This window comes from Hyperolius riggenbachi, chromosome 6 (assembly GCF_040937935.1).
Source record: "Hyperolius riggenbachi isolate aHypRig1 chromosome 6, aHypRig1.pri, whole genome shotgun sequence".
Classification (NCBI taxonomy): Eukaryota; Metazoa; Chordata; class Amphibia; order Anura; family Hyperoliidae; genus Hyperolius; species Hyperolius riggenbachi.
In genome coordinates this window covers 349,675,155-349,702,922 of record NC_090651.1, presented here as the reverse complement: position 1 = coordinate 349,702,922, position 27,768 = coordinate 349,675,155, and the positions used below count along the sequence as shown (strand labels likewise).

General features: G+C 46.0%; 2 protein-coding genes and 1 long non-coding RNA gene across 6 annotated transcripts in view; 2 read left to right on the top strand and 1 right to left on the bottom strand.

Moving 5' to 3' along the window:
- PHC2 (polyhomeotic homolog 2) overlaps positions 1 to 27,768 on the top strand; it is a 317,874-nt gene that overhangs the window by 56,479 nt on the left and 233,627 nt on the right. The window lies entirely within an intron of this gene.
- SLC2A1 (solute carrier family 2 member 1) overlaps positions 1 to 27,768 on the bottom strand; it is a 171,997-nt gene that overhangs the window by 29,363 nt on the left and 114,866 nt on the right. The window contains exon 1 of one of the 2 annotated variants that reach the window (XM_068241616.1): positions 9,940 to 10,044. The exons of the other annotated variant lie outside the window; for it this stretch is intronic. Coding sequence (XP_068097717.1) covers positions 9,940 to 9,957 — 18 coding nt within the window. The 5' untranslated portion in view covers positions 9,958 to 10,044. Of the gene's footprint in view, positions 1 to 9,939; positions 10,045 to 27,768 lie in introns of those variants that run through there. 2 annotated transcript variants of the gene reach the window in all.
- The window catches only part of LOC137521832 (uncharacterized), a 59,109-nt gene continuing 45,490 nt past the window's right edge, over positions 14,150 to 27,768 (top strand). The window contains exon 1 of the long non-coding RNA XR_011022219.1: positions 14,150 to 14,285. This is a non-coding gene — a long non-coding RNA (uncharacterized lncRNA). The remainder of the gene's footprint in view (positions 14,286 to 27,768) is intronic.

The following is a 27,768-nucleotide window of genomic DNA, read 5'->3' as shown; positions in this document are numbered from 1 at the left end:
TTTTGGATTTCGATGGATCGTTAGGTCGATTCGGCATACTTTGCATGCGAATCGACCTAACGATCCATCGAAATCCAAATCGGACATGTTGGAAATAAACGAATCGACGGGAATCGACGGGAATCGAGTGCACGAACGCACCGTGTGTATCCAGCATTAGGATTAGTCCACCCTATTGCCTACCACCCACCTCCTCCACAGATGACAGCGTCCACATCGGATATGTAGGCCTTGTCTTGATGTTTTATACGACTATGTCACTTTTACACTGCTGTTTTATACTGTCACAATGACACAATACATTTTTGGATGGAAGGTGCACGTTTCTAGAATTCTGTTGTTATGTTAGGATTATATTGTGAGCTCCTCTGAGGACAGCCAGTGACATGACTATGTACTCTGTAAAGTGCTGCAGAAGATGTTAGTTTTATATAAATCCATAATAATAATATGGTAGTACCAATCTACGGATGGCTGGGACAGACCGCTTGATATGAGTGGTGGGGGTGGGATATGGCAATGTTCTGCCTATTTTCTGTATTGTCTGTTTTAAAAATTAAAATAAACAATATCTGTTAAAAAATAATATGGTAGGACATTAGACTATGACTATGGTAGGTAATAGAGTGAGCTCCTCTGAGGACAGTCAGTGACATGACTGTACTCTGTAAAACGCTGCAGAAGATGCCAGTGCTATAAATACATAATAATAATATGGTAGGACATTAGACTATGACTATGGTGGAATTAGACTATGACCTCTGAGGACAGTCAGTGACATGACTATGTACTCTATAAAGTGCCACAGAAGATTGTGCTATAGAAATACCGAATATAAAAATAATCAGGGGGAAGTAGGCGCACCTATTGAAAATGGACAGGCTTCCTTACCACCCTAGGGGAGGTGGCAGCCTAGCCATGTGCCCAGGTCATGTTCACCACCCGGATGGGAAGAGGGCTGCCTAGCAATGTGCCCAGGCTTCCTTACCAATGTTCTACCTACTGGGGTGTCCTTGGCACATAGCTAGGCTGCCCCCTTCCCACCTGCGTGGTGAACATGTCCTGGGCACATAGCTAGGCTGCCCTCTTCCCATCTGGGTGGTGAACATGTTCTGGGCACATGGCTAGGCTGCCACCTCCGCTAGGATAGTTGACATGTAATTGGCACATGGCTAGGCTGCCCCCTCCCCCCAGGATGGTGGATGTGTCCTGGGCACATGGCTAAACTGCCCCCTCCCCACCAGGATGGTGGGCATGTCCCAGGCACATGGCTAGGCTGCCCCCTTCCTCTAGAATGGTGAATGTGTCCTGGGCACATGGCTGAGCTGCTCCTTTTCCCAGGGTGGTGGGTGAATGTGTCCTGGGCACATGGCTAAGCTGTCCCCTCCCCCTCAGGGTGGTGGACATGTCCTGGGCACATGGCTAGGCTGCCCCCTTCCTCTAGAATGGTGAATATTTCCTGGGCACATGGCTGAGCTGCTCCTTCTCCCAGGGTGGTGGGTGAATGTGTCCTGGGCACATGGCTAAGCTGTCCCCTCCCCCCAGGGCGGTGAACGTGTCCTGGGCACATGGCTAGGCTGCCCCGTCCCACCAGGATGGTGGACGTGTACCGGGCACATGGCTAGACTGCCCCCTCCCCCCAGCATGATGGGTCAGGCGTCATTGAATGAGCTGTATACATCTGAGGACTGGCTGCTTGGGATGTGATGCTATGGAATAGGCTCGTATTTCCAGTGTTGTAAATTTCTGAGTCAGAATGAGAGAGCGAGGGGGGCTGCTGGGGACCATGTGTTTCCCATCTAAACCCCCACCATGCCCCCCTTAGTACGGAATCCCTCCTCCCTGCCGGCCGGCTCATTTCTCAGAAGCTTAGTAACATTTCAGGAAGGCTCGTCTCTGTCAGCCAATAGAAAGGCAGTTTACAGGACACACCTTCCAGCCATCGTATATGATTCACCTTTCCCCTACAAAGCTGTCCTCTATGCGTCACCGGCTGGGAGTTCTCCATCCGCCTACATATCACAGTTGCTGCAAGAGGAAGTGTGCTATGTATATATCATTATCACTGTACCCAGCCTTTATCACTGTATACCGTGCCTATATCACTGTACATACCCGGCATATATCGCTGTATATACCTGGCCTATATTACTATGCGAACGCAGCTTATATCACTGTACATATACGGGCCTATATCACTGTACATACCGGCCTGTTCCACTGTACATACCTGACCTGTATCACAGTACATAGCTGGCATATATCACTGTATATACCTGGCCTATATCACTATGCGAACGCAGCTTACAGTATATCACTGTACATAAACGGCCTATATCACTGTACATACCGGCCTGTTGCACTGTACATACCTGACTTCTTTCACAGTACATACCCGGCATATATCACTGTATATACCTGGGCTATATCACTATACACATGCAGCTTATATCCAGGGCCGGGCCGAGGCATAGGCTGGAGAGGCTCCAGCCTCAGGGCGCAGTGTAGGAGGGGGCGCACAATTCATTCAGCTGTCATTCCTAATTGTGTATGAAGCAGAAAGAAATAAGAAAAGGGGATACATAGCAGTGACTGCAAGCCAGATAACTAGATATTGAGGTGTTGGGGAGGTTGTGGGCCCTGTGGCCCTCATAGTCTAACAGCAATCAGTGTGTGACGGCTGGGGTGGGAGGGGTGGAGGGGCGCACTTTGGTGTCTCAGCCTTGGGTGCTGGAGGACCTTGTCCCTGCTCTGCTTATATCACTCTACATAACCGGCCTATATCATTGTACATACCTGGCCTTGATCACTATACATATGCAGCTTATATCACTGTACATACCTGGGCCATATCACTGTATATACCCGGCCTGTATCCCTGTACACATGCAGCCTATATCACATCACTGTACATACCCTGCGTATATCACTGTATATACCAGGCCTATATCACTGCACATACCGAGCTTACATGTCATGGTCTATTGCTGCAAGATGAAGCATGTGCAATAGGCTAGCATGGTTCAGTGATTCAAGCCCTTTGTGTATAAATCATAATCACTGTGCATACAGCCTATATCATAGTATATACTCTGTCAAGATCTCCATATACCCAGCCTGTATCACTGTATATAGACCCCTATTACTAAAGTTAAACAACCTTTCTCATTGTATATGCATGGCATACAACAGGGTATATGCACAGCCTATATCACTGTATATACATACAGGGCCCATATCCCCATACTTACAGTAATACACCAAACAAAGACACAAAGGCACAGAACATGTATAATGTATCACTCATCTAGAAAGTTGTCATTAGTAAAATTTAACATGGACCCCCAACATTGTGGTCACCTTGTAATGTGATGCAACTATTGTATGACCTAGCCTGACTGACTCCTAGTGGTAACCTCTCCACTAGCTTTCCCCAGCCCCCACCTAAACTCATTATCTCTGTGTGTAAGTTGACTTATTGCCCACAGCATAGCACAGATTAACTCTCCACTATTACTGCCTCTGTACACCTCAGGCCAGAAGTTGTGTGTATCCAGCGAGAGGGGAGCAGAGACCCCAACCAGTGAAAGGGGAGCAAGGGCCCCGGCCAGTGAGGGGGGGAGCAGGGTGTCCTCACCCCGACCAGTGAGAGGGGAGCAGAGTGTCCACACCCTGACCAGCGAGAGGGGAGCAGAGTGTCCTCACCCCGACCAGCGAGAGGGGGGCAGAGTATCCTCACCCTGACCAGCGAGAGGGGGGCAGAGTGTCCTCATCCTGGCCAGCGAGAGGGGAGCAGAGTGTCCTCACCCCGACCAGCGAGAGGGGAGCAGAGTGTCCTCACCCTGACCAGCGAGAGGGGAGCAGTGTCCTCACCCCGGCCAGCAAGAGGGGAGCAGACTGTCCTCACCCCGGCCAGCGAGGGGGGAGCAGAGTGTCCTCACCCTGACCAGCAAGAGGGGGGGCAGTGTGTCCTCACCCCGGCCAGCGAGAGGGGGGCAGGGTGTCCTCATTTCGGCCAGCGAGAGGGGGGCAGGGTGTCCTCACCCCGGCCAGCGGGAGGGGGGCAGGGTGTCCTCACTCCGGCCAGCGAGAGCGGGGCAGGGTGTCCTCACCCCGGCCAGCGAGAGGGGAGCAGACTGTCCTCACCCCGGCCAGCGAGGTGGGAGCAGAGTGTCCTCACCCCGGCCAGCAAGAGGGGGGCAGTGTGTCCTCACCCTAGCCAGCGAGAGGGAAGCAGAGTGTACTTAACCCGGCCAGCAAGAGGGGGACAGTGTGTCCTCACCCCGGACAGCGAGAGGGGGGCAGAGTGTCCTTAACCCGGCCAGCAAGAAGGGGGCAGTTTGTCCTCACCCCGGCCAGCGAGAGGGGGGCAGAGTGTCCTTAACCCGGCCAGCAAGAGGGGAGCAGTGTGTCCTCAACCCAGCCAGTGAGGAGGGAGCAGAGAGCCCGACCAGCGAGGGGGGAGCAGGGACCCTAGCCAGTGAGGGGGGAGCAGGGACCCCAGCCATTGAAATAGAAGCAGAGACCCCCAGCCAGAGAGGGAGGAGCAAGGTCCCCAGACAGCAAGGGGGGAGAGACCCAAGCCATACGAGAGGGGAGCAGAGTGTCTTCATCCTGGCCAGCAAGACGGAAGCAGGAACCCCGGCAAGCCAGGGGGGAGCAGATTGTCCACACCCCGGCCAGTGAGAAGGGAGCAGTGTGTCCTCACCCCGGCCAGCGAAAGAGGGGAGAGGTGTGTCCTCACTTCGGCCTGCGAGAAGGGAGAGGTTGCATCCTCACCCTGGCCCCATCATCTAAACATTGAATAAATATCCGTCACCATCGTTTCCTGGCCTTCATAGCTTCTGTTCCACTAGAAGACTAGAGGAAAGGTCACACAGCCTCCTTATCAGCAAAAGCTGAGGACTAGAAGACTACTTCTTCTAGTAAATGGAGACTAGCCACTAAGTTTTGCCAAACCTGCCTGTGATGTGTGTAAAGTGCTGGTAATACATTATTGCAGACTCCTGTCCAAGTACGACACAGTGTTAGCATGCCTCCCAACTGTCCTAGTTTTGCCCAGACTGTCCAGGGTAAGAAGGCACTGTCCCATGTCCCGCAGCACCCCCTCCAGTGCCCCGATGCCAGAGCAGCAGCGAAGATGCAAAATAGAACGGCAGCGGGGCGATCCTAGACGCACGCCAAGCTTGAGACTCTCTTTACTGTAGCTGGCTTGGCATGTGGCTGGTACAGCAACGCTGGAATCGGAGAGAAGGAAGTTGCTTACCTAGAACCTATCGCTGTGCCAATCTGTACAGGGAGGGTGGGCCACTAGACTACCAGGGAACTGTATAGAGGACAAAGGAGAACCAGTAGACACCAGGGAACTGTATAGAGGAGGGAGGACCACTAGATACCAGGAAACTGTATAGGAGAGGGAGGACCACTAGACACCAGGGAACTGTATAGTGGAGGGAGGGGAGACTAACAGACACCAGAGAACTGTATAGGAGATGAAAGGGTGCTACTAGAAACCAGGGAACTGTAAAAGGGGAGGGAGAGAGTGCACTAGACACCAGAGAACTGTATAGGAGGTCCACTAGAGACTACTGTGGAAATGTTTATAAGTGGGGCTGCCAGTAGACGACCAGGGAATACTGTGGACCACTAGACTACCAGGGAATACTACTACTGCAACTCTCTGCTCTCTACTGCAACCACTTAGCCCGGCTACAGTCCCTAATGAACTCTGCTGTACGACCTATCCACCTCTCCTTCCGCTTCTCGAGCCCAGTCCCCCTCTCAGTCGCTCCACTGGCTGCCAGTTACACAAAGGATACAATTTCAAATCCTACTCTCACCTAAAAAGCTCTCTACAACCTAGCTCCTTCTTATCTAAATAAACTTATTTCCAGATACCATCCTACACGCAATCTCTGCTCTACTAACAATATTCTCCTGTCTTCTCTGGTCACCTCTTCTCACTCCCGCTTACAAGACTTCTCTTGATGCTCTCTCCTTCTCTGGAAACCCCCCCCCCCCCCCCTTTAACATATCTGCCACTCACCTACACTTACCATTTTTTAGGCGCAACATGAAAACTCACCTTTTCAGGCAAGCATACTTTCCTATCCAGGACACTTCAGCCACTGACCACCATTTCTATCATCGCATACACAGCTTCCCTTTACCTACTGTCCTATCCCTAAAAGAAAACAGGGGAAGCCTCATTAGGACGGGAGAAGCCTCATTAGGATCCAGAGGCTTCCCCCTCCCGAGGTAAGTATCCCTTAGAGGGGTGTTTTTTTCTTACAGTTTAACTTTAAACCTTTAGACTCAGTAGAGTGTTGTACCGTGTTAGCCATCAGTAATAGCATCCTGATTCAAAACTTCTTGCTTTAACCTTTAGACTGTAAGGCCTTTTGGCCAGGGCTCTCTTCCCCTTTTGCCTCGCAATGCTGTGTAATGTGTGTGCATATCTACCACCCCGTGTAAAAATATTTAGTTGATTTGTTCACTGCACCATTGTAATTCACCCTTGTCTTGTATTATGTGTTGCATTGGCGCTATATAAATCAATAATAATAAGTGGCAAGGGGGGAATGCTAGATCACCAGGTAAAACTGTAAGGAAGTGTGTAGGAGTGTATAATGTGAAGTAGTAGTGTGTATAATGTAAGATACTGGTATATATAATGTGATGTTGGTATATATAATGTGATGTAGCTGGTGTGTATAGTGCGATGTAGCTGGTGTATATAATGTGATGTAGCTGGTGTGTATAAAGTGGTGTAGCTGGTGTGTATAATGTGATGTAGCTGGTGTATATAATGTGATGTAGCTGGTGTGTATAAAGTGGTGTAGCTGGTGTGTATAATGTAATGTAGCTGGTGTGTATAATGTGATGTAGCTGGTGTGTATAATGTGATGTAGCTGGTGTGTATAATGTGATGTAGCTGGTGTGTATAATGTGATGTAGCTGGTGTGTATAATGTGATGTAGCTGGTGTATATAATGTGATGTAGCTGGTGTGTATAAAGTGGTGTAGCTGGTGTGTATAATGTGATGTAGCTGGTGTGTATAGTGCGATGTAGCTGGTGGGAATAATGTGATGTAGCTGGTGTGTATAATGTGATGTAGCTGGTGTATATAATGTGATGTAGCTGGTGTATATAATGTGATGTAGCTGGTGTGTATAAAGTGGTGTAGCTGGTGTGTATAATGTGATGGAGCTGGTGTGTATAATGTGATGTAGCTGGTGTGTATAAAGTGGTGTAGCTGGTGTGTATAATGTGATGGAGCTGGTGTGTATAATGTGATGTAGCTGGTGTGTATAATGTGATGTAGCTGGTGTGTATAATGTGATGTAGCTGGTGTGTATAATGTGATGTAGCTGGTGTGTATAAAGTGGTGTAGCTGGTGTGTATAATGAAATGGAGCTGGTGTGTATAATGTGATGGAGCTGGTGTGTATAATGTGATGTAGCTGGTGTGTATAATGTGATGGAGCTGGTGTGTATAATGTGATGTAGCTGGTGTGTATAGTGCGATGTAGCTGGTGGGAATAATGTGATGTAGCTGGTGTGTATAATGTGATGTAGCTGGTGTGTATAGTGCGATGTAGCTGGTGTATATAATGTGATGTAGCTGGTGTGTATAAAGTGGTGTAGCTGGTGTGTATAATGTGATGTAGCTGGTGTGTATAATGTGATGCAGCTGGTGTATATAATGTGATATAGCTGGTGTGTATAAAGTGGTGTAGCTGGTATGTATAAAGTGGTGTAGCTGGTGTGTATAATGTGATGTAGCTGGTGTGTATAATGTGATGTAGCTGGTGTGTATAATGTGATGTAGCTGGTGTGTATAATGTGTGATGTAGCTGGTATGTATAATGTGAAGTAGTGGTGTGTATAATGTGATGTAGCTGGTGTGTATAATGTGATATAGCTGGTGTGTATAATGTGATGTAGCTGGTGTGTATAATGTAATGGAGCTGGTGTGTATAATGTGATTTAGCTGGTGTGTATAATGTGAAATAGCTGGTGTGTATAATGTGATATAGCTGGTGTGTATAATGTAATGTAGCTGGTGTGTATAATGTGGTGTAGCTGGTGTGTATAATGTGATGTAGCTGGTGTATACAATATGATGTAGCTAGTATGTATAATGTAATGTAGCTGGTGTGTACCTGTGATATAGCTGGTGTGTACCTGTGATATAGCTGGTGTGTATAATGTGATGTAACTGGTGTGTATAATGTGATGTAGCTGGTGTGTATAATATGATGTAGCTGGTGTGTATAATGTAGCTGGTGTGTATAATGTAGCTGGTGTGTAGAATGTGATGTAACTGGTGTGTATAATGTAATGGAGCTGGTGTGTATAATGTGATGTAGCTGGTGTATATATTGTGATGTAGCTGGTGTGTATAATGTGATGTAGCTGGTGTGTATAATGTAGCTGGTGTGTATATTGTGATATAGCTGGTGTGTATAATGTAGCTGGTGTGTATAATGTGATGGAGCTGGTGTGTATAATGTGATGTAGCTGGTGTGTATAATGCGATGGAGCTGGTGTGTATAATGTGATATAGCTGGTGTGTATAATGTAGCTGGTGTGTATATTGTGATATAGCTGGTGTGTATAATGTAGCTGGTGTGTATAATGTGATGTAGCTGGTGTGTATAATGTGATGTAGCTGGTGTGTATAATGTGATGTGGCTGGTGTGTATAATGTGATGTAGCTGGTGTGTATAATGTGATGTGGCTGGTGTGTATAATGTGGTGTAGCTGGTGTGTATAATGTAATGTAGCTGGTGATTATGATGTTATATATATGTTATATAGGTGGGTTGTATGATACACAGCTGATACAGGGAATTACAATGTATTATATATGAGCAGTCACACGCATCTCTCGCTTCCTCCTGTTGGTGACACGGAAAATATTTGCATTGAAACCTGAACTGTAGCCTGTCCAGACGTCATTCCTGGCTGTACAAGTCACATGTGGGAAGTCCATCCACCTTTTTATAAGTGAAGAATGTCTATATATGCCTGAGAGAATCACTTCATACATTACATCTTATACTGTATGCCATTTGCTTCTGTAGTGTCCCTTTACTATCTGTGTGCAGACCCTCTTCATCCCCCACCCAGGAAAGACCCAGTATTGTGACCCTCACCTCTCACCCCCTCCATATACAATGGCCCCGGACCCCCTGCTCTTCTCACCCCCACCCTATACAATGGCCGAGCCCTGCCCCCACCTAACACTGCCTGGACACACATCTACAACTTCATGCACTATGAATGATTACTGGAGTCAGCATCACAAAGCCTAAACCTATCCAGAGTTACCTGGCAAACTCACAGTGAACCAGAACTCCTATCCACACAGCCACTCTGTGCCCCCCACCACAAATAGCAGCAGGGGAGGGGGGGCACCCTGTGCCTTTTAAAACTTCACAGAAGCACAGAGAAGTGTATACACCCAGGGGTCACCCATCCCCCAGTCACACATAGCAATATATGCATCCAAGGATAACCCAGTCCTCAATAATGGGATACAGAAAGTCAAGGGGGGGTCACCCAGTCCTTAACAACAGGATACAGAACTCATGGGGTCACCGAGCCCCCAATAATAGGATACAGAAACTCAGGGGGTCGCTCATCCCCACAATAACAAGATACAGTAACTCAGGGGGTTGCCCAGCCCCCAATAATAAGATTCAGTAACTCAGGGGGTCACCCAGTCCCCAATAACATGATACAGAAACTCAGGGGGTCACCCAGCCCCCAGTAACAAGATACAGAGACTCGGAAAGGTACATAAAGATAGTCACACACAAGGTAGAACTTGCAGCCTCTCTACCACCAGGAAGGTCATCCAGATCCCTGCAGACCCTCCAATAGGGGTAGAGGAGGGAACACACGTTATACAGGTGACATAAAGGAGCTCACCTTGCCTCCAGACTCCATGCTGTGACGTCACTAATCCCGATACTTTGTATCCAAGTTCTATTCTCTATTCTGTGTTGTATGTCTGAGCTGCTACCGGCTCCTAGTCGTCTTATACAGAGGGGTGTATTCAGAGGAGGGAGGTGTGAGGGTATAACTGAGTCCTGATTGGCTGAGAGTGTGTCTGTGCCCATGTCCCATCCCTCCATTCTTGTGCACTGCATCATCAGACACACTCTTTATACAGGATGTATATTCAGCTGTATATCGGATAGTATACTATTCACTGCTTCACACAGCGGTCTGCCAGGGTGTCACACTCTTCATACAAGGGGGGCTTCCGGGGTCTCACACTCCCCATACAGGGGTCTGCCGGGGTCTCACACCCCTCATACAGGGGTCCTCCAAGGTCTCGCATGCTTCTATGGAATCTGTATAACTGTAACACATGAATAGACCTTTCACATATCTTAAGAGGAACCTATCAGAGTATAGTATGTACAGTGAGGTACAGAAGTATTTGATCCCTTGCTGATTTTGCTCATTTATCCTCTGACCAAAGAATGACAAGTCTATAATTGTAATGATAAGTTTGTTGTAGCTCTGAGAGACAGAATAACAACAAAAGAACCCCAAAATTAAAGCTTGACATTGTAATAACTAAATTAAGTATTTAATCTCCTATTAACCATTAAGATTTCTGCGCTCATTTCGGTGTGCGCTCTTCCCCGCGCTGTGCCTGAACCGAGCGCCACCATAGACATAATGTTATTATGTCTATGACCGCGCAGCAGTGTAATTTGGGTGCCAGCGAGTGCTACGACTCGGAGGGGGAATAGTGATAAATGCCGCCCGAAATTTCAGCGGCCGTAGGGTGACCTCACCTTGCGCCAAAATGACCGAGCGATAAAACTCCATGTACGCAGATTTCTGTCTCCCAGGTGTCTCCACCGTATGCAGGTAAGGAGCTTAGATAAGGAGTACCCTCTGCAAAGGTTTGTACACATGCTTGACTAAAGTCGGCTTAGGTAGCTAATAGCGACCACCTCAGCCGATAATCAAGCATGTGTATGGCAGCCCCTGACCCCTAACCCACGAGCGACCCGCTAAGCGGATCAACTCACCCCACCGACGGCCAACTTCATTGTTCACACCGTTGCCTCACCGATGACATCATCTTATGCACCCCTCCGTCATCCCTCTGCCCACCCATAGCAACAGCTACATAGCTTAAATGCGTCTGTTCTGGCCAGCCCAGCGATGCCACCCAAAGGGTCCCTATACTACTGGTGTGTATGCACCTTAACCTCCCTGGAGTTTAATTTCTGCTGGATTTCTGTGCAAGAAAGTGGTTCAATTAATTTTCATGAAATTTTTGCCTGCAACTTACTGAAATATGTTAAAGGATACCAGAACCGAAAGGTTCTGGTAAAAGTGATAGCTGCAGTGTGTGGGGGGTAAAAGGTACATACCGGCCACTCCTCCTTCCCCCCTCCGTCTGCCGCCGTTAGTGTAATATACATGCCGGTGTCCGTACGACTTGCTTGACCTTAGTTCCAGACATACTGCGCCCTATGTGCGCAGTATGTCTTTCTGTCTTCACTTCTGGCCGGTGCATAGTTAGCTGCTCAGAAGCACGCAGACACCTCCGTCTTCTGTGTGCTGCATGTGCGCTCCACTAAACCAAGCGTCACATGCTAATCATGTGACGCCCGGACACCGGCATGTATATTAGACTAATGGGGGCAGACGGAGGGGGGCAGGAGGAGTGGCCAGTATGTACCTTTTACCCCCCACACAATGCAGCACAGCTATCACTTTTATCCTTTAAGCAAGGGTCTAGTATACGTTTTGACTATAATAAATGTTTCAAACACAAAATCATGTAAAAAAATAATAATAAATTAATTAATTAAAATGTCTAAAGGTAATAATCACAAATAGAAAAATCCTTCTCAAATATGGATGCAGAAATGAATCTACAGATGCAAAATTAAATAAACACTGTACAGTGTTTACCTAAAACACTTCCCTTGTGCGGTACAACTAACGGTCGATTCACACAAACACATTGCACATCGTTTACCGCCATTTTTTGCAGCATTTTGTCCCTATTTTTTCCATCGTCTGCAAGCAACAAGGTCTGGTTGTTCCAGGGTCCTTTAGTGCCGCACTTCTGTGTCCCCTGCACAGTTAAAAACATTGATCGCTGGGAATTGCTGCCGAAAGCCGTCAAATGCTTTTCTGCATGCTTGCAGAAAAGCACTTGGACTAGACGCTGGGCGGTTGATTCAGATGGGTGTCTGAACCAGCCCTAAAGGTCCATACCATGCTGTGCCAGGATATAGCTGAGGGCTCACAGCCTGTGTCAGGAGATAGCTGGGGGCTCACAGCCTGTGTCAGGAGATAGCTGGGGGATCACAGCCTCTGTCAGGAGATAGCTGAGGGGTCACAGCCTGTGTCAGGACATAGCTGGGGGATCACAGCCTCTGTCAGGAGATAGCTGGGGGATCACAGCCTGTGTCAGGAGATAGCTGGGGAATCACAGCCTGTGTCAGGAAATAGCTGGGGTCTCACAGCCTCTGTCAGGAGATAGCTGGGGAATCACAGCCTGTGTCAGGACATAGCTGAAAGAAGATTACAGCCTATGTATGCCAGGGGATAGCTAGGATATTACAGCCTGTGTCAGGAGATAGCTGGGGGATCACAGCCTGTGTAAGAAGATAGCTTGGAAATCACAGCCTGTGTCAGAAGATAGCTGGGGGAATCACAGCCTGTGTCCGAGATAGCTGGGGGAATCACAGCCTGTGTCAGGAAATAGCTGGGGGATCACAGCCTGCGTCAGAAGATGTCTGTTTTACAGATTATGCGGTATGCTTTGAATAATGAGCGGTTCCATGCCTCATCCATACTTTTTTCTTGCCATGATTCTGGTAGAGGTTGATCTTGGTTTCATCTGTTCAAAGAATATGTTTCCAGAACCATGCTGGCTTTTTTAGATGCTCTTTAGCAAAGTCCAATTTAGCCTTTCTATTCTTGAGGCTTATGAAAAACAAAAGTTTGCTTTCCTAAAACAGAAAGAATTTGCGATAATTCAGGTTGGAGTGAGCTTGAGATGTCTCCCAGAGCAACACTGCTGAATATATGCAAATTAACCATTGTACCCTTAGAAGCTAAACACACCTCCAGAACCGCTGGAATGCAATGATGTGTCAGCTTGTTAATTTGTACAGAGCCATAATAATCCTTGAGGCTTATGAGTGGCTGGAACCTTGCAGTACATCCTCTGTATTTACAGTGCGTTCATGCATTCTTCCCTTCATGGTAGATTTCGATATCAATACAAAAATCTTCCGACTCCAACTCCGACTCCTCAGTTTATAAAACCACGTCTATGACTCCGGGTACCCAAAATGGCTCCGACTTCTTAGTCTAATACTTAACAGGGCTGTGGATTTTGTACAAAAATCATCCGACTCCGACTTCCGACTCCTCAGATTATGAAATCAACGACTCCGACTCCAGGTACCCAAAATTGCCCCGGCTCTGGCTCCTCGACTCCACAGCCCTGCCTACCCCGTGGATAGTGTTGTTCACTTGGCTGTTTTCAAGGGGTTTCTCTTTACCATGGAAATTATTCTTTGATTTTCTACCACTTTTGTGTTCCACGGACGTCCAGGTGTTTTTGCGTTGCTGAGTTCAGCAGTGCTTACTTTCTTTCTCAGGATGTATAAAAACACGATTGGTTCGCACTATGGCCAGGGGCCCCGGACCTCTCTCACTGGCCGGGGCCCCAAGGCCAACATGCGATACCTGGAGGGGAGTGCAGGTGGGCCTGGACCTCTCACACCATCTCAGGATGTAGCAAACTGTAGATTTTGCCACTTGTAATATTGTAGCAATTTCTCAGATGGGTTTTTTTTACCTGCAACTTAATGGGGCACTACAGCAAAAAACTGTAAAATTTAAAATATGTGCAAACATATACAAATAAGAAGTACATTTTTTCCAGAGTAAAATGAGCCATAAATTATTACTTTTCTCCTATGTTGCTGTCACTTACAGTAGGCAGTTGAAATCTGACAGAAGTGACAGGTTTTGGACTAGTCTTTATCTCTTTATAGGGGATTCTCAGGGATATTTTTTTTTTCAAAAGCAGTTAGTGAATGGCAGTTGCTCTGTCCAACTGCCAAAAAACTGTGTAGGGAGCAGGGAAGCTGGCCAGCATCATTGTTTAGATCCTTTTTAGGGAATATCTTTATAAAGAATAAAAACCTTGCTGAGAATCCCCTAATAAGAAATGGACTAGTCCAAAACCTGTCACATCTTTCAGATTTCTACTACCTACTGTAAGTGACAGTATTATAGGAGAATAGTAAATTATGGCTCATTTTACTCTGGAAGAAATGTACTTTTTATTTTTATATGTTTGCACATATTTTACATTTTACAGTTTTTCGCTGTAGTGCCTCTTTAATGATAGTTTCTTTCACTAGCATGGAGAGCTTTTTTGACTGCATGTTGCCTGTTGGCTGACAGTGGCACTGGTACACTAATGTTTATATTAAAGCAAAGCAAAGAAGTGGAAAATTCTTAAATGGTCAAGTCAGTCACCTGATCTTAACCCAATTGAGCACACATTTCACTTGTTGAAGACTAAACTTTGGACAGAAAGGCCCACAAAGAAACAGCAACTGATAGCCACTGCAGTAAGTTCTGGCAGAGCATTAAAAGGCAGGAAACCCAGCATCTGGTGATATCCATGAGTTCAAGACTTCAAGCTGCCATTGCCAGGAAAGGGTTCTCTATGAAGTATTAGAAATTATTTTATTTACAGTAATTTAATTTGTTCAATTACTTTTGGCCCCCTGAAATGAAGGGATTGTGTTAAACATGCTTTAGTTGCCTCACATTTTTATGCAATCATTTTGTCACCCCACTGAATTAAAGCTGAAAGTCTGCACTTCACCTGCATCTGAGTTGCTTCATTTAACATTCATTGTGGTAATGTACAGAACCAAAACTAGAAAAAAGTCACCTCTGACAAAATATTCATGGACTTAACTGTAGCTGGAAGAATACAGCCTGTGTCAGAAGATAGCTGGGGGATCACAGCCTGTGTCAGGAGACAGCTAGGGGATCATAGCCATGTCCTGTGTATTAGTGTGCTGACTACAGCCGTGTCCTCCTGTGTATAGGTGTACTAAGTAAAGCCATGTCCTTCTGTGTATAAGTGTACTAAGTACAGCCGTGTCCTCCTCTGTATAGGTGTACTAAGTACAGCAGTGTCCTCCTGTGTATACAGTAGGTGTGCAGAGTGTAGCCGTGTCCTCCTGTGTATTGGTGTACTAAGTACAGCCGTGTCCTTCTGTGTATAGGTGTACTAAGTAAGTACAGCAGTGTCCTGTGTATAGGTGTACTGAGTGTAGCCGTGTCATCCTGTGTATAGGTGTACTAAGTACAGCAGTGTCCTCCTGTGTATAGGTGTACTGAGTGTAGCCGTGTCATCCTGTGTATAGGTGTACTGAGTGTAGCCGTGTCATCCTGTGAATAGGTGTACTGAGTGTAGCCGTGTCATCCTGTGTATAGGTGTACTGACTACAGCCCTGTCCTGTGTATAGGTGTACTAAGTAAGTACAGCAGTGTCCTCCTGTGTATAGGTGTACTGAGTGTAGCCGTGTCCTCCTGTGTATAGGTGTACTAAGCAGGGCTGTGGAGTCGGAGTCGTGGAGTCGGAGTCGGGGCAATTTTGGGTGCCTGGAGTCGGAAAATGCACCGACTCCGACTCCTAATGAATTTAAACTGTAATTAAAATAGAAAATATGATAAAATGTTCTATTTCTCAGATAACAGTCATCATAAATAATTTATACATACAGTAATAGCTGTGCTAAGTCCACAAAAATGAAATAAACCAATCAAAATTAGTTACTTGTGATGCTTCAATGAAGCAGTCCCTGATCTGATCGTGACTGTATATATGATGTGTACACAGAAATCTCTTATATATCCTAAATAACATCTATGCTGTAAGTATAAAGCCTGATGTGTAGTCGTGTCACTAATAAGAGATGGTCAATGAGATGGAAATAATTCTGCGTTGATTCTGATTTATGCAAATGTACTTTGCTCATGAAATCAAATAATTTGATACGTTGTTAAAATTTGGTTTGGTGACTACGAATTAAATGGTACCTGAGAAGGATGAAAAGAAAAGTTTTATATATACCTGGGACTTCCTCCAGCCCCCTTCAGGCTAATCAGTCCCTCATTGTCCTCCTCCACCACCCGGATCTTCTGCTCTGAGTCCTGGTAATTCAGCCAGTCAGCTCAGTTCGGCCGCATGCCTCTTCCACTGCCAGGAGCGTTCTGCACCTGCGCAACAGTGCTGCTCAGGTGTAGTACGCTCCCGGCGGCGGAGTGTGTGCATACTGGCTCATGTACCTGGACTCATAGCAGAAGATCCAGGTGGTGGAGGAGGACAATGAGGGACTGATTAGCCTGAAGGGGGCTGGAGGAAGCCCCAGGTATGTATACAACTTTAATTTCATCTGTCTAAGGTGTACTTTGTTACACAGTAGTACTATACTCTACATATGCACTCTCCACAGAGCTGCAGGGAGTCCACTGAGAATGTTGTGCACATTGAACACAGAGGTGTTGTCTATCACCCATAAACCTGGGTCAGATTGTACATGAAGAATGTGTAATAGAGGAAGAATCTCCTTATTCCCCTTGCTGAGTACCTGCACATCACTCTCACATCACTCTTACATGTACCCACAATTACATTGCCTAGGGCCTGATAGATGTTCTTTGTTCTGGTCTGTACCTTTTACAAGTACTCTTACCAAGGACTAGTTTTAGTCTAAAGGGAATAAATATGGCAGTCTCCATATCCTTCTCACTTCAGTTGTCTTTTAAAATTCCTAAGCGTTGGCAGTTAAGAGACGAATTTCATGTTACATACTTTCAATCAACAAGTTTGTAATATGCAAATTAGAGGAGTCGGAGTCAAAGTCGGTGGAATCCTAAACTGAGGAGTCGGTGGATTTTTGTACTGACTCCACAGCCCTGGTACTAAGTACAGCCATGTCCTTTTGTGTATAGGTGCACTAAGTACAGCAGTGTCCTCATGTGTATAGGTGTACTGAATACCTTCGTGTCTTCCTGTGTATAGGTGTACTAAGTACAGCCGTGTCTTCCTGTGTATAGGTGTACTAAGTACAGCCATGTCTTCCTGTGTATAGGTGTATTGAATAAAGCCAGGTCCTCCTGTGTATAGGTGTACCGAGCACAGCAGGGTCCTCATGTGTATAGGTGTACTAAGTACAGCCATTTCCTCCTGTGCAAAGGTGTACTGAATACAGCAGTGTTCTCATGTGTATTGGTGTACTGAGTACAGCCAGGTCCTCCTGTGTATAGGTTTACTTAGTACAGCCGTGTACTCCTGTGTATACTGAGCACAATGAATAGGATCCTTGCTGCTGGTGGTGTGAGCTTGGCACTGGTAATTGTTGATGTCAGGGATGTAGAGAATTTCGTGTGGTGACATGAAAGCCCCCTTGTGCTGGCAGTGATGGAGTATGGGAGTGTGTATGTGACAGACAGCAGGTAGCAGGGCTGGAGAGGAGGAGGCTGACAGACACTGCATGTCTTGGAGGAGGTGACTCATCCTTACACTCAGCGGTTACAGCCATCCTGGCTTCCTAGGAAAGAGATGATGTGACAGAAGTGTGAGCTGTGTCCTTTGTGTGTATATGTATTTATCTGTGTACAGTGTGTGTGTGTGTGTGTATATATATATATATATATATATATATATATATATATATATATATATATATACAGTGATGTGAAAAGCTATTTGCCCCCTTCCTGATTTCTTATTCTTTTGCATGTTTGTCACACTTAAACGTTTCTGCTCATTAAAAACTGTTAACTATTAGTGAAAGATAACATGATTGAACACAAAATGCAGTTTTAAATGATGTTTTTTATTATTTAGTGAGAAAAAAAAAACTCCAAATCTACATGGCCCTGTGTGAAAAAGTGATTGCCCCCCCCTTGTTAAAAAATAACTTAACTGTGGTTTATCACACCTGAGTTCAATTTCTGTAGTCACCCCCAGGCCTGATTAGTGCCACACCTGTTTCAATCAAGAAATCACTTAAATAGGAGCTATCTGACACAGAGAAGTATACCAAAAGCACCTCAAAAGCTAGATCCAAAGAAATTCAGGAACAAATGAGAACAAAAGTAATTGAGATCTATCAGTCTGGTAAACGTTATAAAGCCATTTCTAAAGCTTTGGGACTCCAGCGAACTACAGGGAGAGCCATTATCCACAAATGGCGAAAACATGGAACAGTGATGAACCTTCCCAGGAGTGGCCGGCCAACCAAAATTACCCCAAGAGCGCAGAGAAAACTCATCCAAGAGGCCACAAAAGACCCCAGGACAACATCTAAAGAACTGCAGGCCTCAATTGCCTCAATTAAGGTCAGTGTTCACGACTCCACCATAAGAAAGAGACTGGGCAAAAACGGCCTGCATGGAAGATATCCAAGGCGCAAACCACTTTTAAGCAAAAAGAACATTAAGGCTTGTCTCGATTTTGCTAAAAAAACATCTCAATGATTGCCAAGACTTTTGGGAAAATACCTTGTGGACCGACGAGACAAAAGTTGAACTTTTTGGAAGGTGCCTGTCCCGTTACATCTGGCGTAGAAGTAACACAGCATTTCAGCAAAAGAACATCATACCAACAGTAAAACATGGTGGTGGTAGTGTGATGGTCTGGGGTTGTTTTGCTGCTTCATGACCTGGAAGGCTTGCTGTGATAGATGGAACCATGAATTCTACTGTCTATCAAAAAATCCTGAAGGAGAATGTCCGGCCATCTGTCCGTCAACTCAAGCTGAAGCGATCTTGGGTGCTGCAGCAGGACAATGACCCAAAACACACCAGCAAATCCACCTCTGAATGGCTGAAGAAAAACAAAATGAAGACTTTGGAGTGGCCTAGTCAAAGTCCTAACCTGAATCCTAATGAGGTGTTGTTGCATGACCTTAAAAAGGCGGGTTCATGCTAAAAAACCCTCAAATAAAGCTGAATTACAACAATTCTGCTAAGATGAGTGGGCCAGAATTCCTCCAGAGCGCTGTAAAAGACTCGTTGCAAGTTATCGCAAACGCTTGATTGCAGTTATTGCTGCTAAGAGTGGCCCAACCAGTTATTAGGTTCAGGGGGCAATTTCTTTTTCACACAGGGCCATGTAGGTTTTGAGTTTTTTTCTCACTAAATAATAAAAACCATCATTTAAAACTGCATTTTGTGTTCAATTATGTTATCTTTGACTAATAGTTAACGGTTTTTGATGAGCAGAAACATTTAAGTGTGACAAACATGCAAAAGAATAAGCAATCCGGAAGAGGGCAAATAGTTTTTCACATCACTGTATATATACATACATACACATATATATATATATATGTGTGTGTGTGTGTTTATCTATGTACAGTGTGTGTGTGTGTGTGTGTGTGTGTGTGTGTGTGTGTGTGTGTGTGTGTGTGTGTGTGTGTGTGTGTGTGTGTGTGTGTGTATATATTTATTTATTTGTGTACAGTGTGTGGATTTGTGTACAGTATGTGTGTGTACAGTGTGTGGATTTGTGTACAGTATGTGTGTGTACAGTGTGTGGATCTGTGTACTGTGTGTGTCAGTGTGTGTGTACAGTGGGATTATAGAGCAGTATATCCTGCTACTTGCTGGTGGTCACAGCCTGGATTTAGTGTTGTTTGTAGAGCAGGTAAGATAAAGTAGACTGTATCTGTCACGTTCCCCCCTCCTCCTCTAGCTGCCCATTATTTATCCACAGGAAAGGTGTGAAAATAGCATCTGTGACTTCTGTAAACTGTTTCACGCATAGTGACCGGTCCCCCCCCCACCCTTTCCTTGCTGAGGAAAGCTTTACAGCAGTCCTTATCTGCCTGAAATTTCTGCAGTTGGGCAGGCATGGAAAGTAGGATAATAAAGGCCTCTGCTAAACTTACACGTGTAAAAAGAAGAAATAAAATGTAAGTTTAAAGAAAAAACTAAGCTACATTGGCATGCATGTTTAATGTGCTATTAAGATACCATAGGTAAGTGATGGCTGACTTTGGCACTCCAGCTGTGGTGGAACTACAAGTCCCATGAGGCATTGCAATACTCTGACAGCTCTAAGCATAACTCGGGGAGGCAGAGGCATGGTGGGATTTGTAGTTTTGCCACAGCTAGAGTGCCAAGGTTAGCAATCACTGCCCTAGGTGCTAAAATGGTGCTTGGTTCACTTCCTAGGCTTTAGTATCGTGTTTTCCCACCCTTTGCAGCTATAAATGCTTCAGCTCTCCTGGGAAGCTCTCCAGCAGGTTGAGAAGTGTGTATTAGAATGTGTGACCATTCTTCCTGAAGAGTATTTGTGAGGTCAGGAGGGGATGTTGGATGAGAAGCTCTGGCTTACAGTCTCCATCCACGCCACTCACAATTCCTCCCAGAGGTATCCTATCAGAGTGAGGTCAGGTCTCTGTGCAGCCAGTCATCAGTCATTATCCATGGTCTTGGTGTTGTGCTGTAGGTCGCAGTCATGTCAGGACAGGAAAGGGCCATCCCCAAATGTTCCCACAAAGTTAGGAGCATGAAATTGTCCAAAATGACTTGATATCCTGAAGCATTCAGAGTTCCTTTCACTGGAGCTGAGGGGCCAAGCCCAGTCCCCTAACAAACAACTACACACCATAATCCCCCTCCACCACACTTTACACTTGGCACAATGCAGTCAGGAATGTACAGTACTCCTGGCATCCCCTAAAACCTAGATTTGTCCATTTGATTTTCCAGAGAAGTGTGATTGGTCACTCCAGAGATCACATCTTGCTACTCTAGAGTCCAGTGGTGGCGTGCCTTACATTACACTTTACATTGCACTAGGTAAAGTAAGGCTTGGATGCAGCCGATTGGCCATGGAAACCCATTCCACAAAGATTTTTTACACACTGTTCTGCAGCTAATCTGAAGGCCAAATGACGTTTGGAGGTCAATAGCTGCTGACTGTGGAAAGTTGTTGAATCCCGTGCTATGAGCTCCTCAGTATAAGCTCACCCTACTCTGCTACTTTATGTGGCATTTGTGGTTACAAATTTCTACATGAATGGACTAATAGCACAGGTGGCACCCTATTAAGTTATTGCACAGGCGGCATTAGTTATTGCACAGGTGTAATCCTATGAGGTTATTGCACAGGTTGCATGCTATCACGTTATTGCATAAGGGGCATCCTGTCACGTTATTGCGCAGGTGTAATCCTATCACATTATTGCCCAGGTGGTTTCCTATCACCTTATTGCACAGATGGCATCCTGTCATGTAATTGCACAGGAGGCAACCTATGATGTTATTGCACAGGTGTAATCCTATCACGTAATTGCACAAGTGGCATCCTATCAGGTAATTGTACTGGTGGTGTTCTATAACGATATTGCACAAGTGGCATCCAACAACATTATTGCACCGATGGCATCCTATCACGTTATTGCACAGAGAAATTAGTTATTGCAAAGGTGCAATCCTATAATCTTATTGCACAGGTTGCATCCTATCACGTTATTGCACAGACGGCATCCTATTATGTTATTGCACCGATGGCATCCTATCACGTTATTGCACGGGGAAATTAGTTATTGCAAAGGTGCAATCCTATAATCTTATTGCACAGGTGGCATCCTATCACATTATTGCACAGACGGCATCCTATTACGTTATTGCACAGGTGGTATCCTATCACGTTATTGCATAGGTGGCATCATATCACGTTATTGCACAGACGGCATCCTATCATGTTATTGCACAGATGGCATCCTATCATGTTATTGCACAGATGGCATCCTATCATGTTATTGCACAGATGGAATCCTATTACCTTATTGCACAGATGGCATCCTATTACGTTATTGCACAGGTGGCATCCTATCATGTTATTGCACAGATGGCATCCTATTACGTTATTGCACAGGTGGCATCCTATTACGTTATTGCACAGATGGCATCCTATTACGTTATTGCACAAGTGGCATCCTATTACGTTATTGCACCGATGGCATCCTATCACGTTATTGCACAGGGAAATTAGTTATTGCAAAGGTGCAATCCTATAATCTTATTGCACAGGTGGCATCCTATCACATTATTGCACAGACGGCATCCTATTACGTTATTGCACAGGTGGTATCCTATCACGTTATTGCATAGGTGGCATCATATCACGTTATTGCACAGACGGCATCCTATCATGTTATTGCACAGATGGCATCCTATCACATTATTGCACAGATGGCATCCTATTACGTTATTGCACAGGTGGTATCCTATCACGTTATTGCATAGGTGGCATCATATCACGTTATTGCACAGATGGCATCCTATCATGTTATTGCACAGATGGCATCCTATCATGTTATTGCACAGATGGAATCCTATTACCTTATTGCACAGATGGCATCCTATTACGTTATTGCACAGGTGGCATCCTATCATGTTATTGCACAGATGGCTTCCTATTACGTTATTGCACAGGTGGCATCCTATTACGTTATTGCACAGATGGCATCCTATTACGTTATTGCACAAGTGGCATCCTATTACGTTATTGCACAGATGGCATCCTATTACGTTATTGCACAAGTGGCATCCTATCATGCCATTGCCATCAAATATGGAAAACTCAAGAGTGACGACTGGATTGGAAAAGGTCAGTTTCCATCCCAATCCCAAAAAGGAAATGCCAAAAAGTGCTCAAATTATTGAAGAATTGCACTTATCTCACATTCTAGCAAGCTAATGCTGAGAATTCTACAAGCCAGGCTGCAGCAATATATGGAGCGAGAACTGCCAGATGTGCAAGCTGGTTGTAGAAGAGGGTGAAGCACACAGGACCATACTGCCAGCATTCAATGAATAATAGAGAAAGCAGGGGAGTTCAAGAAGAATGCCTACTTCTGCTTTATTGATTAATCAAAACTTTTGACTGCGTAGACCAGGCTTTCTCAACCTCAAGGGTTCCTTCAGTACTCTGCAGGGGTTCCTTGGAATTTTAACCCATGGTGAGGGAAGTATAATTATGGAGCACATTATAATGGGGGTACTGTAAAAGAGAAGCACTAAATTGGGGGCAGAATAATAATGAGCACAGTATAATGAGTGTCAGTGTAATAGAAGGCAGTGAGATTAACAGCCTCACCTACTTTTAAAGACCATGCCTCCTGAAAAATAAATGCAGGGGTTCCTCAAGAACAATACATTGTTTGCAGGGGTTCCTTGAGAGCCAAAAGTTATTTGCAGGGTTCCTCCAGGGTAAAAAGGTTGAGAAAGGCTGGCGTAGACCAAGATAGACTGTGGCAGATTTTCATGGAAATGGGGGTACCAGGCCATCTCTTTTGTCATTTGAGGAATCTATGCAAACCAAGAAGCAACAGTTAGAACTGAGTATGTAATAACTGACTGGCAAAGGAGTGTCTCCTTCGTTATTTAACCTATATGCCTAATATGTAATGTGGAAAGTCACATGCTGATATGGATGAGTCACATGCTGAAATTAAAATAGCTGGTAGGAATATTAACAACCTGAGATATGCCGATAATACCACTCACATGTCTGAAACTGAGGAAGAATTGAAGCTGAAAGTAAGATAGTAACCTGAGAGCTGAAGCACAGCTGGGGCGAAAAAGGGCATGACCGGGCGGGCCCTGGGGACAAACTGAATAGGCACAATTGGGCCTCAGGTGTTAAGTATAGGTGGAGTGTCTGGGTAACCCCCCAGGCACTATAGGACAGCTGGATCAAGGGAGGCTTCCTCCTTTCTGATCCACATAGGATACAGCAAACTCTGATCCCTCAGCGCTGGAGCATAGGCCTGGTGAGTGAACCGCACACCCTTCCCCTAAATATACCCCAAGGCCTGAGTCCCTTCCCTCAGCACCCTCCCTTCAACTGTCCCCACCCCGACAATATCCTCTCATCACACCTTCCATATCCTGGCCTCCCACCAACAATTATACCAACCCTAGGGATGGATAGCCCCATCCAAACTCTCCTGGACAGGCTGAGGTCCCTGCCGGCTGAGCAAAGTGAGGGCTGGGCCAGGGCCCAGCTTTCGTGCTTACCTTCCTCCCCCTCCTCCGATCAGACCTCACGTAGATCCAGGAGGCCCCCACCACGTTTCAGCCCGGCGAGGTCCACAGCCAGGCAGAGAAAAAAGGATGGATCAGAGGCCTCTGGCCTGGTGCCCGTTCAGGTAGCAACATCCTGGGCTCCGGAAAACCCCATAGTCCAGGGGGGTCAGGCGAGCAGCTGTGGCGGCCGGGGACAGTCCAGCAGCCAGGCGGGGGGTCAGGCTGCGGCCGGCGGGAGTCTCCACAGCGTGCCCCGCTCCGCGGTGACCCGACGTAGTAGCAAGGAGAAGGCAGGTAGAAGCCAGCAGGGCCCCCTGTCATTCGCTACCCTTCGCTCTCCCAAACCTCCCGGCGCCAAGTCAGGGAAACCGGACAAGGCTTGTGGTTTCCTGCCCAAGCCAAGGTGGCGGCGCACCAAACCAAGGCCACAAGAAAATGGCCGCCGGAATCGGTCCCCTCAGGGCAGATCTCCTCTCCAGCCGTCGGAAAACCCCCCGCAGAGCAGCGGATCGGGGGGGGGGGGGGGACAGCTCGGAGGGGGAGGAGGTCGGCCTGGAATACCGATCATCCACCGGGCATCATCCTGTCCCCCACGCTCCCGGGCGCAGGCCCCAAAAAGATGGCCGACCGCCATAAAAAACATTCAAATCTCACTCAGCCTGACCCTATACAGGCTTTGAGTGGGACCAACCTGAGAGTTCCCAGGATTGCCAGAAGATCAAATCATTGAATACTTAAAGAAATAGGGCCAGAGTGTGCACTAGAAAGGTTTATACTACAGACGAATCCTGGTTATCCGGCAACGCTAGAGATTCGCTGATGCCGGATACGTGTGCTTTCTGGTTGCTTGAGACTCAATGTTAAAACTAGGCCTAGCCAATACAGTACAATACCCCACTCTATATACTGTACATACCATGAACTCTGTATTCAATGTCAAAAGACAGTAATTAAAAGTTGATGAAACTTGGGGGAGCTATGGAACCCAGTCTTCAAGCACAGCAGAGCCCACAAATAGCCTAAGAAGTTGGCATTCACCATTGTGAGTACTTCCGGCAATTTGTGCTGGTTGATTGAGACTACTGGTTAGTTGAGTTCCTGGATAACCAGCACTTTACTATACTATTAAAACGTAAATACTTTGGACACATAATAAGACCGGATTCTTTGGAAGAATCCTCAATGCTTGGGAAAAATGAGGGGAAAAAGAAGTAGAGGATGGTAGAGGCTAAGATGGATAGACAGCATATGCGAAGCTATGAACATGCCTATGCAACAGCTGAAAGCAGTGATTGTCAGACACATCTGGCATGCAGAAGTACATATGGTCACAAAGAGTTGGAGTCAACTAAACGAATGAGGATATACAGAGCTACCTATAAAGATATTACACAGGTGGCATCCTATCACATTATTGTACAGGTACCATGCTGGAATCAGTGACTCATTCTTTCACAAATGTCGGTTTGGGATTGATGGGAACACCTGAATTCAGTGATTGGGAAGGGAGTCCCAGTACTTTAGGTAATATAGTATACTTGATCCTTTAGCATCATCTCCTGTTCTTTCCTGTGGTCACGGCAGCCATCGCCTGGGTCATATCAGGACATAACGGTATCTAGAGAACATAGTACATGCGTGATGTGGCATGGATGGCATTTTGTGAGGATGTTTCCTGGATTCTGTGAAATGCACACAGGAGTTTCTGCAATGAGAGGATGTGCTGTATACAAATCACCTGCTGCATCCTGTGTTTACATCATTGTGCAGCCTCAGTTCAGCTTCTTTATACAATAATACAATACAATAACATTTCTATAGCGCTTTTCTCCCATAGGACTCAAAGCGCTTAGGCTCTCTCAGATTCAGTAATTAGTAGGATGAAGTATTCACACAACAAAAGTTATATTTCTGCAAATGCCAGACTGAACAGGTGGGTTTTCAGTCTGGATTTAAACACGTCCAGGGATGGAGCTGTCCTGATCTGTTGAGGTAAGGAGTTCCAAAACGTAGTGGCAGCATGACAGAAGGCTCTGGGACCAAAAGTTTCCAAGTAGACTCTGGGTATGACTAGATTATTAGAACCTAAAATTTCAAAAAACTGCGCTAATATCTATGTAGGGTGTAATTCCTTTCGGTGGTGCGCTGCTGTATACACTAGAAATCAATAACGTCTCAAACAATAGCTGCGCACAAGAACATCAGCAAACTGTATTCCACACTCCAGGTGGTAGACGTCACTCCTCCTACTCAGGGTCAGCCAAATTGCTCCGCTTCAGTGAGATACCACCACCACACCCCAAGCAGTGGCCACTCACCGTTAGTAGAGACCCTCAGTTAGATGGGTCCACAGCGCTTGTGGGGTCATCTGGCCGCCCCCTGCCCTTTGAAAGGAAGATCGCCTCCTCACCACTTTCTGTGTCAAATGCTGGTTCTTTCACCTCAAAAGACATATACCAGAGCTCCCATAGCGTAAAATTGTATAAAAATTTTATTAATAAAAAGATTGCACACTTACAGACACATCCAGGGTATATTCGCATAGAGTTTTTGTGGGCTCCACCCCAAACGTTGGCCACCGGGCAGGCTGTAGAGCGCTGTTTCTAATGCCCTCCCCTCTGCGTCCACGTTCTCCCCCTTGGATGGTGATAAAGCCGCGTGTACTTGACCGGTTTCGTCGCTCTAGACTCCTAGAGCGACGAAACCGGTCAAGTACACGCGGCTTTATCACCATCCAATTAGGAGAACGTGGACGCAGAGGGGAGGGCATTAGAAACAGCGCTCTACAGCCTGTCCGGTGGCCAACGTTTGGGGTGGAGCCCACAAAAACTCTATGCGAATATACCCTGGATGTGTCTGTAAGTGTGCAATCTTTTTATTAATAAAATTTTTATACAATTTTACGCTATGGGAGCTCTGGTATATGTCTTTTGAGGTGAAAGAACCAGCATTTGACACAGAAAGTGGTGAGGAGGCGATCTTCCTTTCAAAGGGCAGGGGGCGGCCAGATGACCCCACAAGCGCTGTGGACCCATCTAACTGAGGGTCTCTACTAACGGTGAGTGGCCACTGCTTGGGGTGTGGTGGTGGTATCTCACTGAAGCAGAGCAATTTGGCTGACCCTGAGTAGGAGGAGTGACGTCTACCACCTGGAGTGTGGAATACAGTTTGCTGATGTTCTTGTGCGCAGCTATTGTTTGAGATTATTAGAACCTGTTGATCTGAGAATGCGGGGATTGCTACGCAGCTGCAACATATCTTTCATGTATCCAGGGCCTAAATTATTCAGGGATTTAAATGTCAGTAGGCCGATCTTGAATAGGACCCTCCATTCTATAGGTAGCCAGTGAAGGGAATGCAGGACTGGCGTTATGTGGCAGTGACGGGGTTGGTTAGTTAGCAGTCTCGCAGCAGTATTCTGTATCAGCTGTAGGCGGTACAAGACCTTTTTTGGAAGGCCAGTGTAGAGAGCATTGCAGTAGTCCAGTCGGGATGTGATGAAGGTGTGGACTAAGGTTGGCAGATCTTCTGGGGGTATGAGGTGCTTGATTTTTGCAATGTTCTTCAGGTGAAAATAGGATGATTTCACCACAGCAGAGATTTGAGTTCTGAAGTTTAAATCCC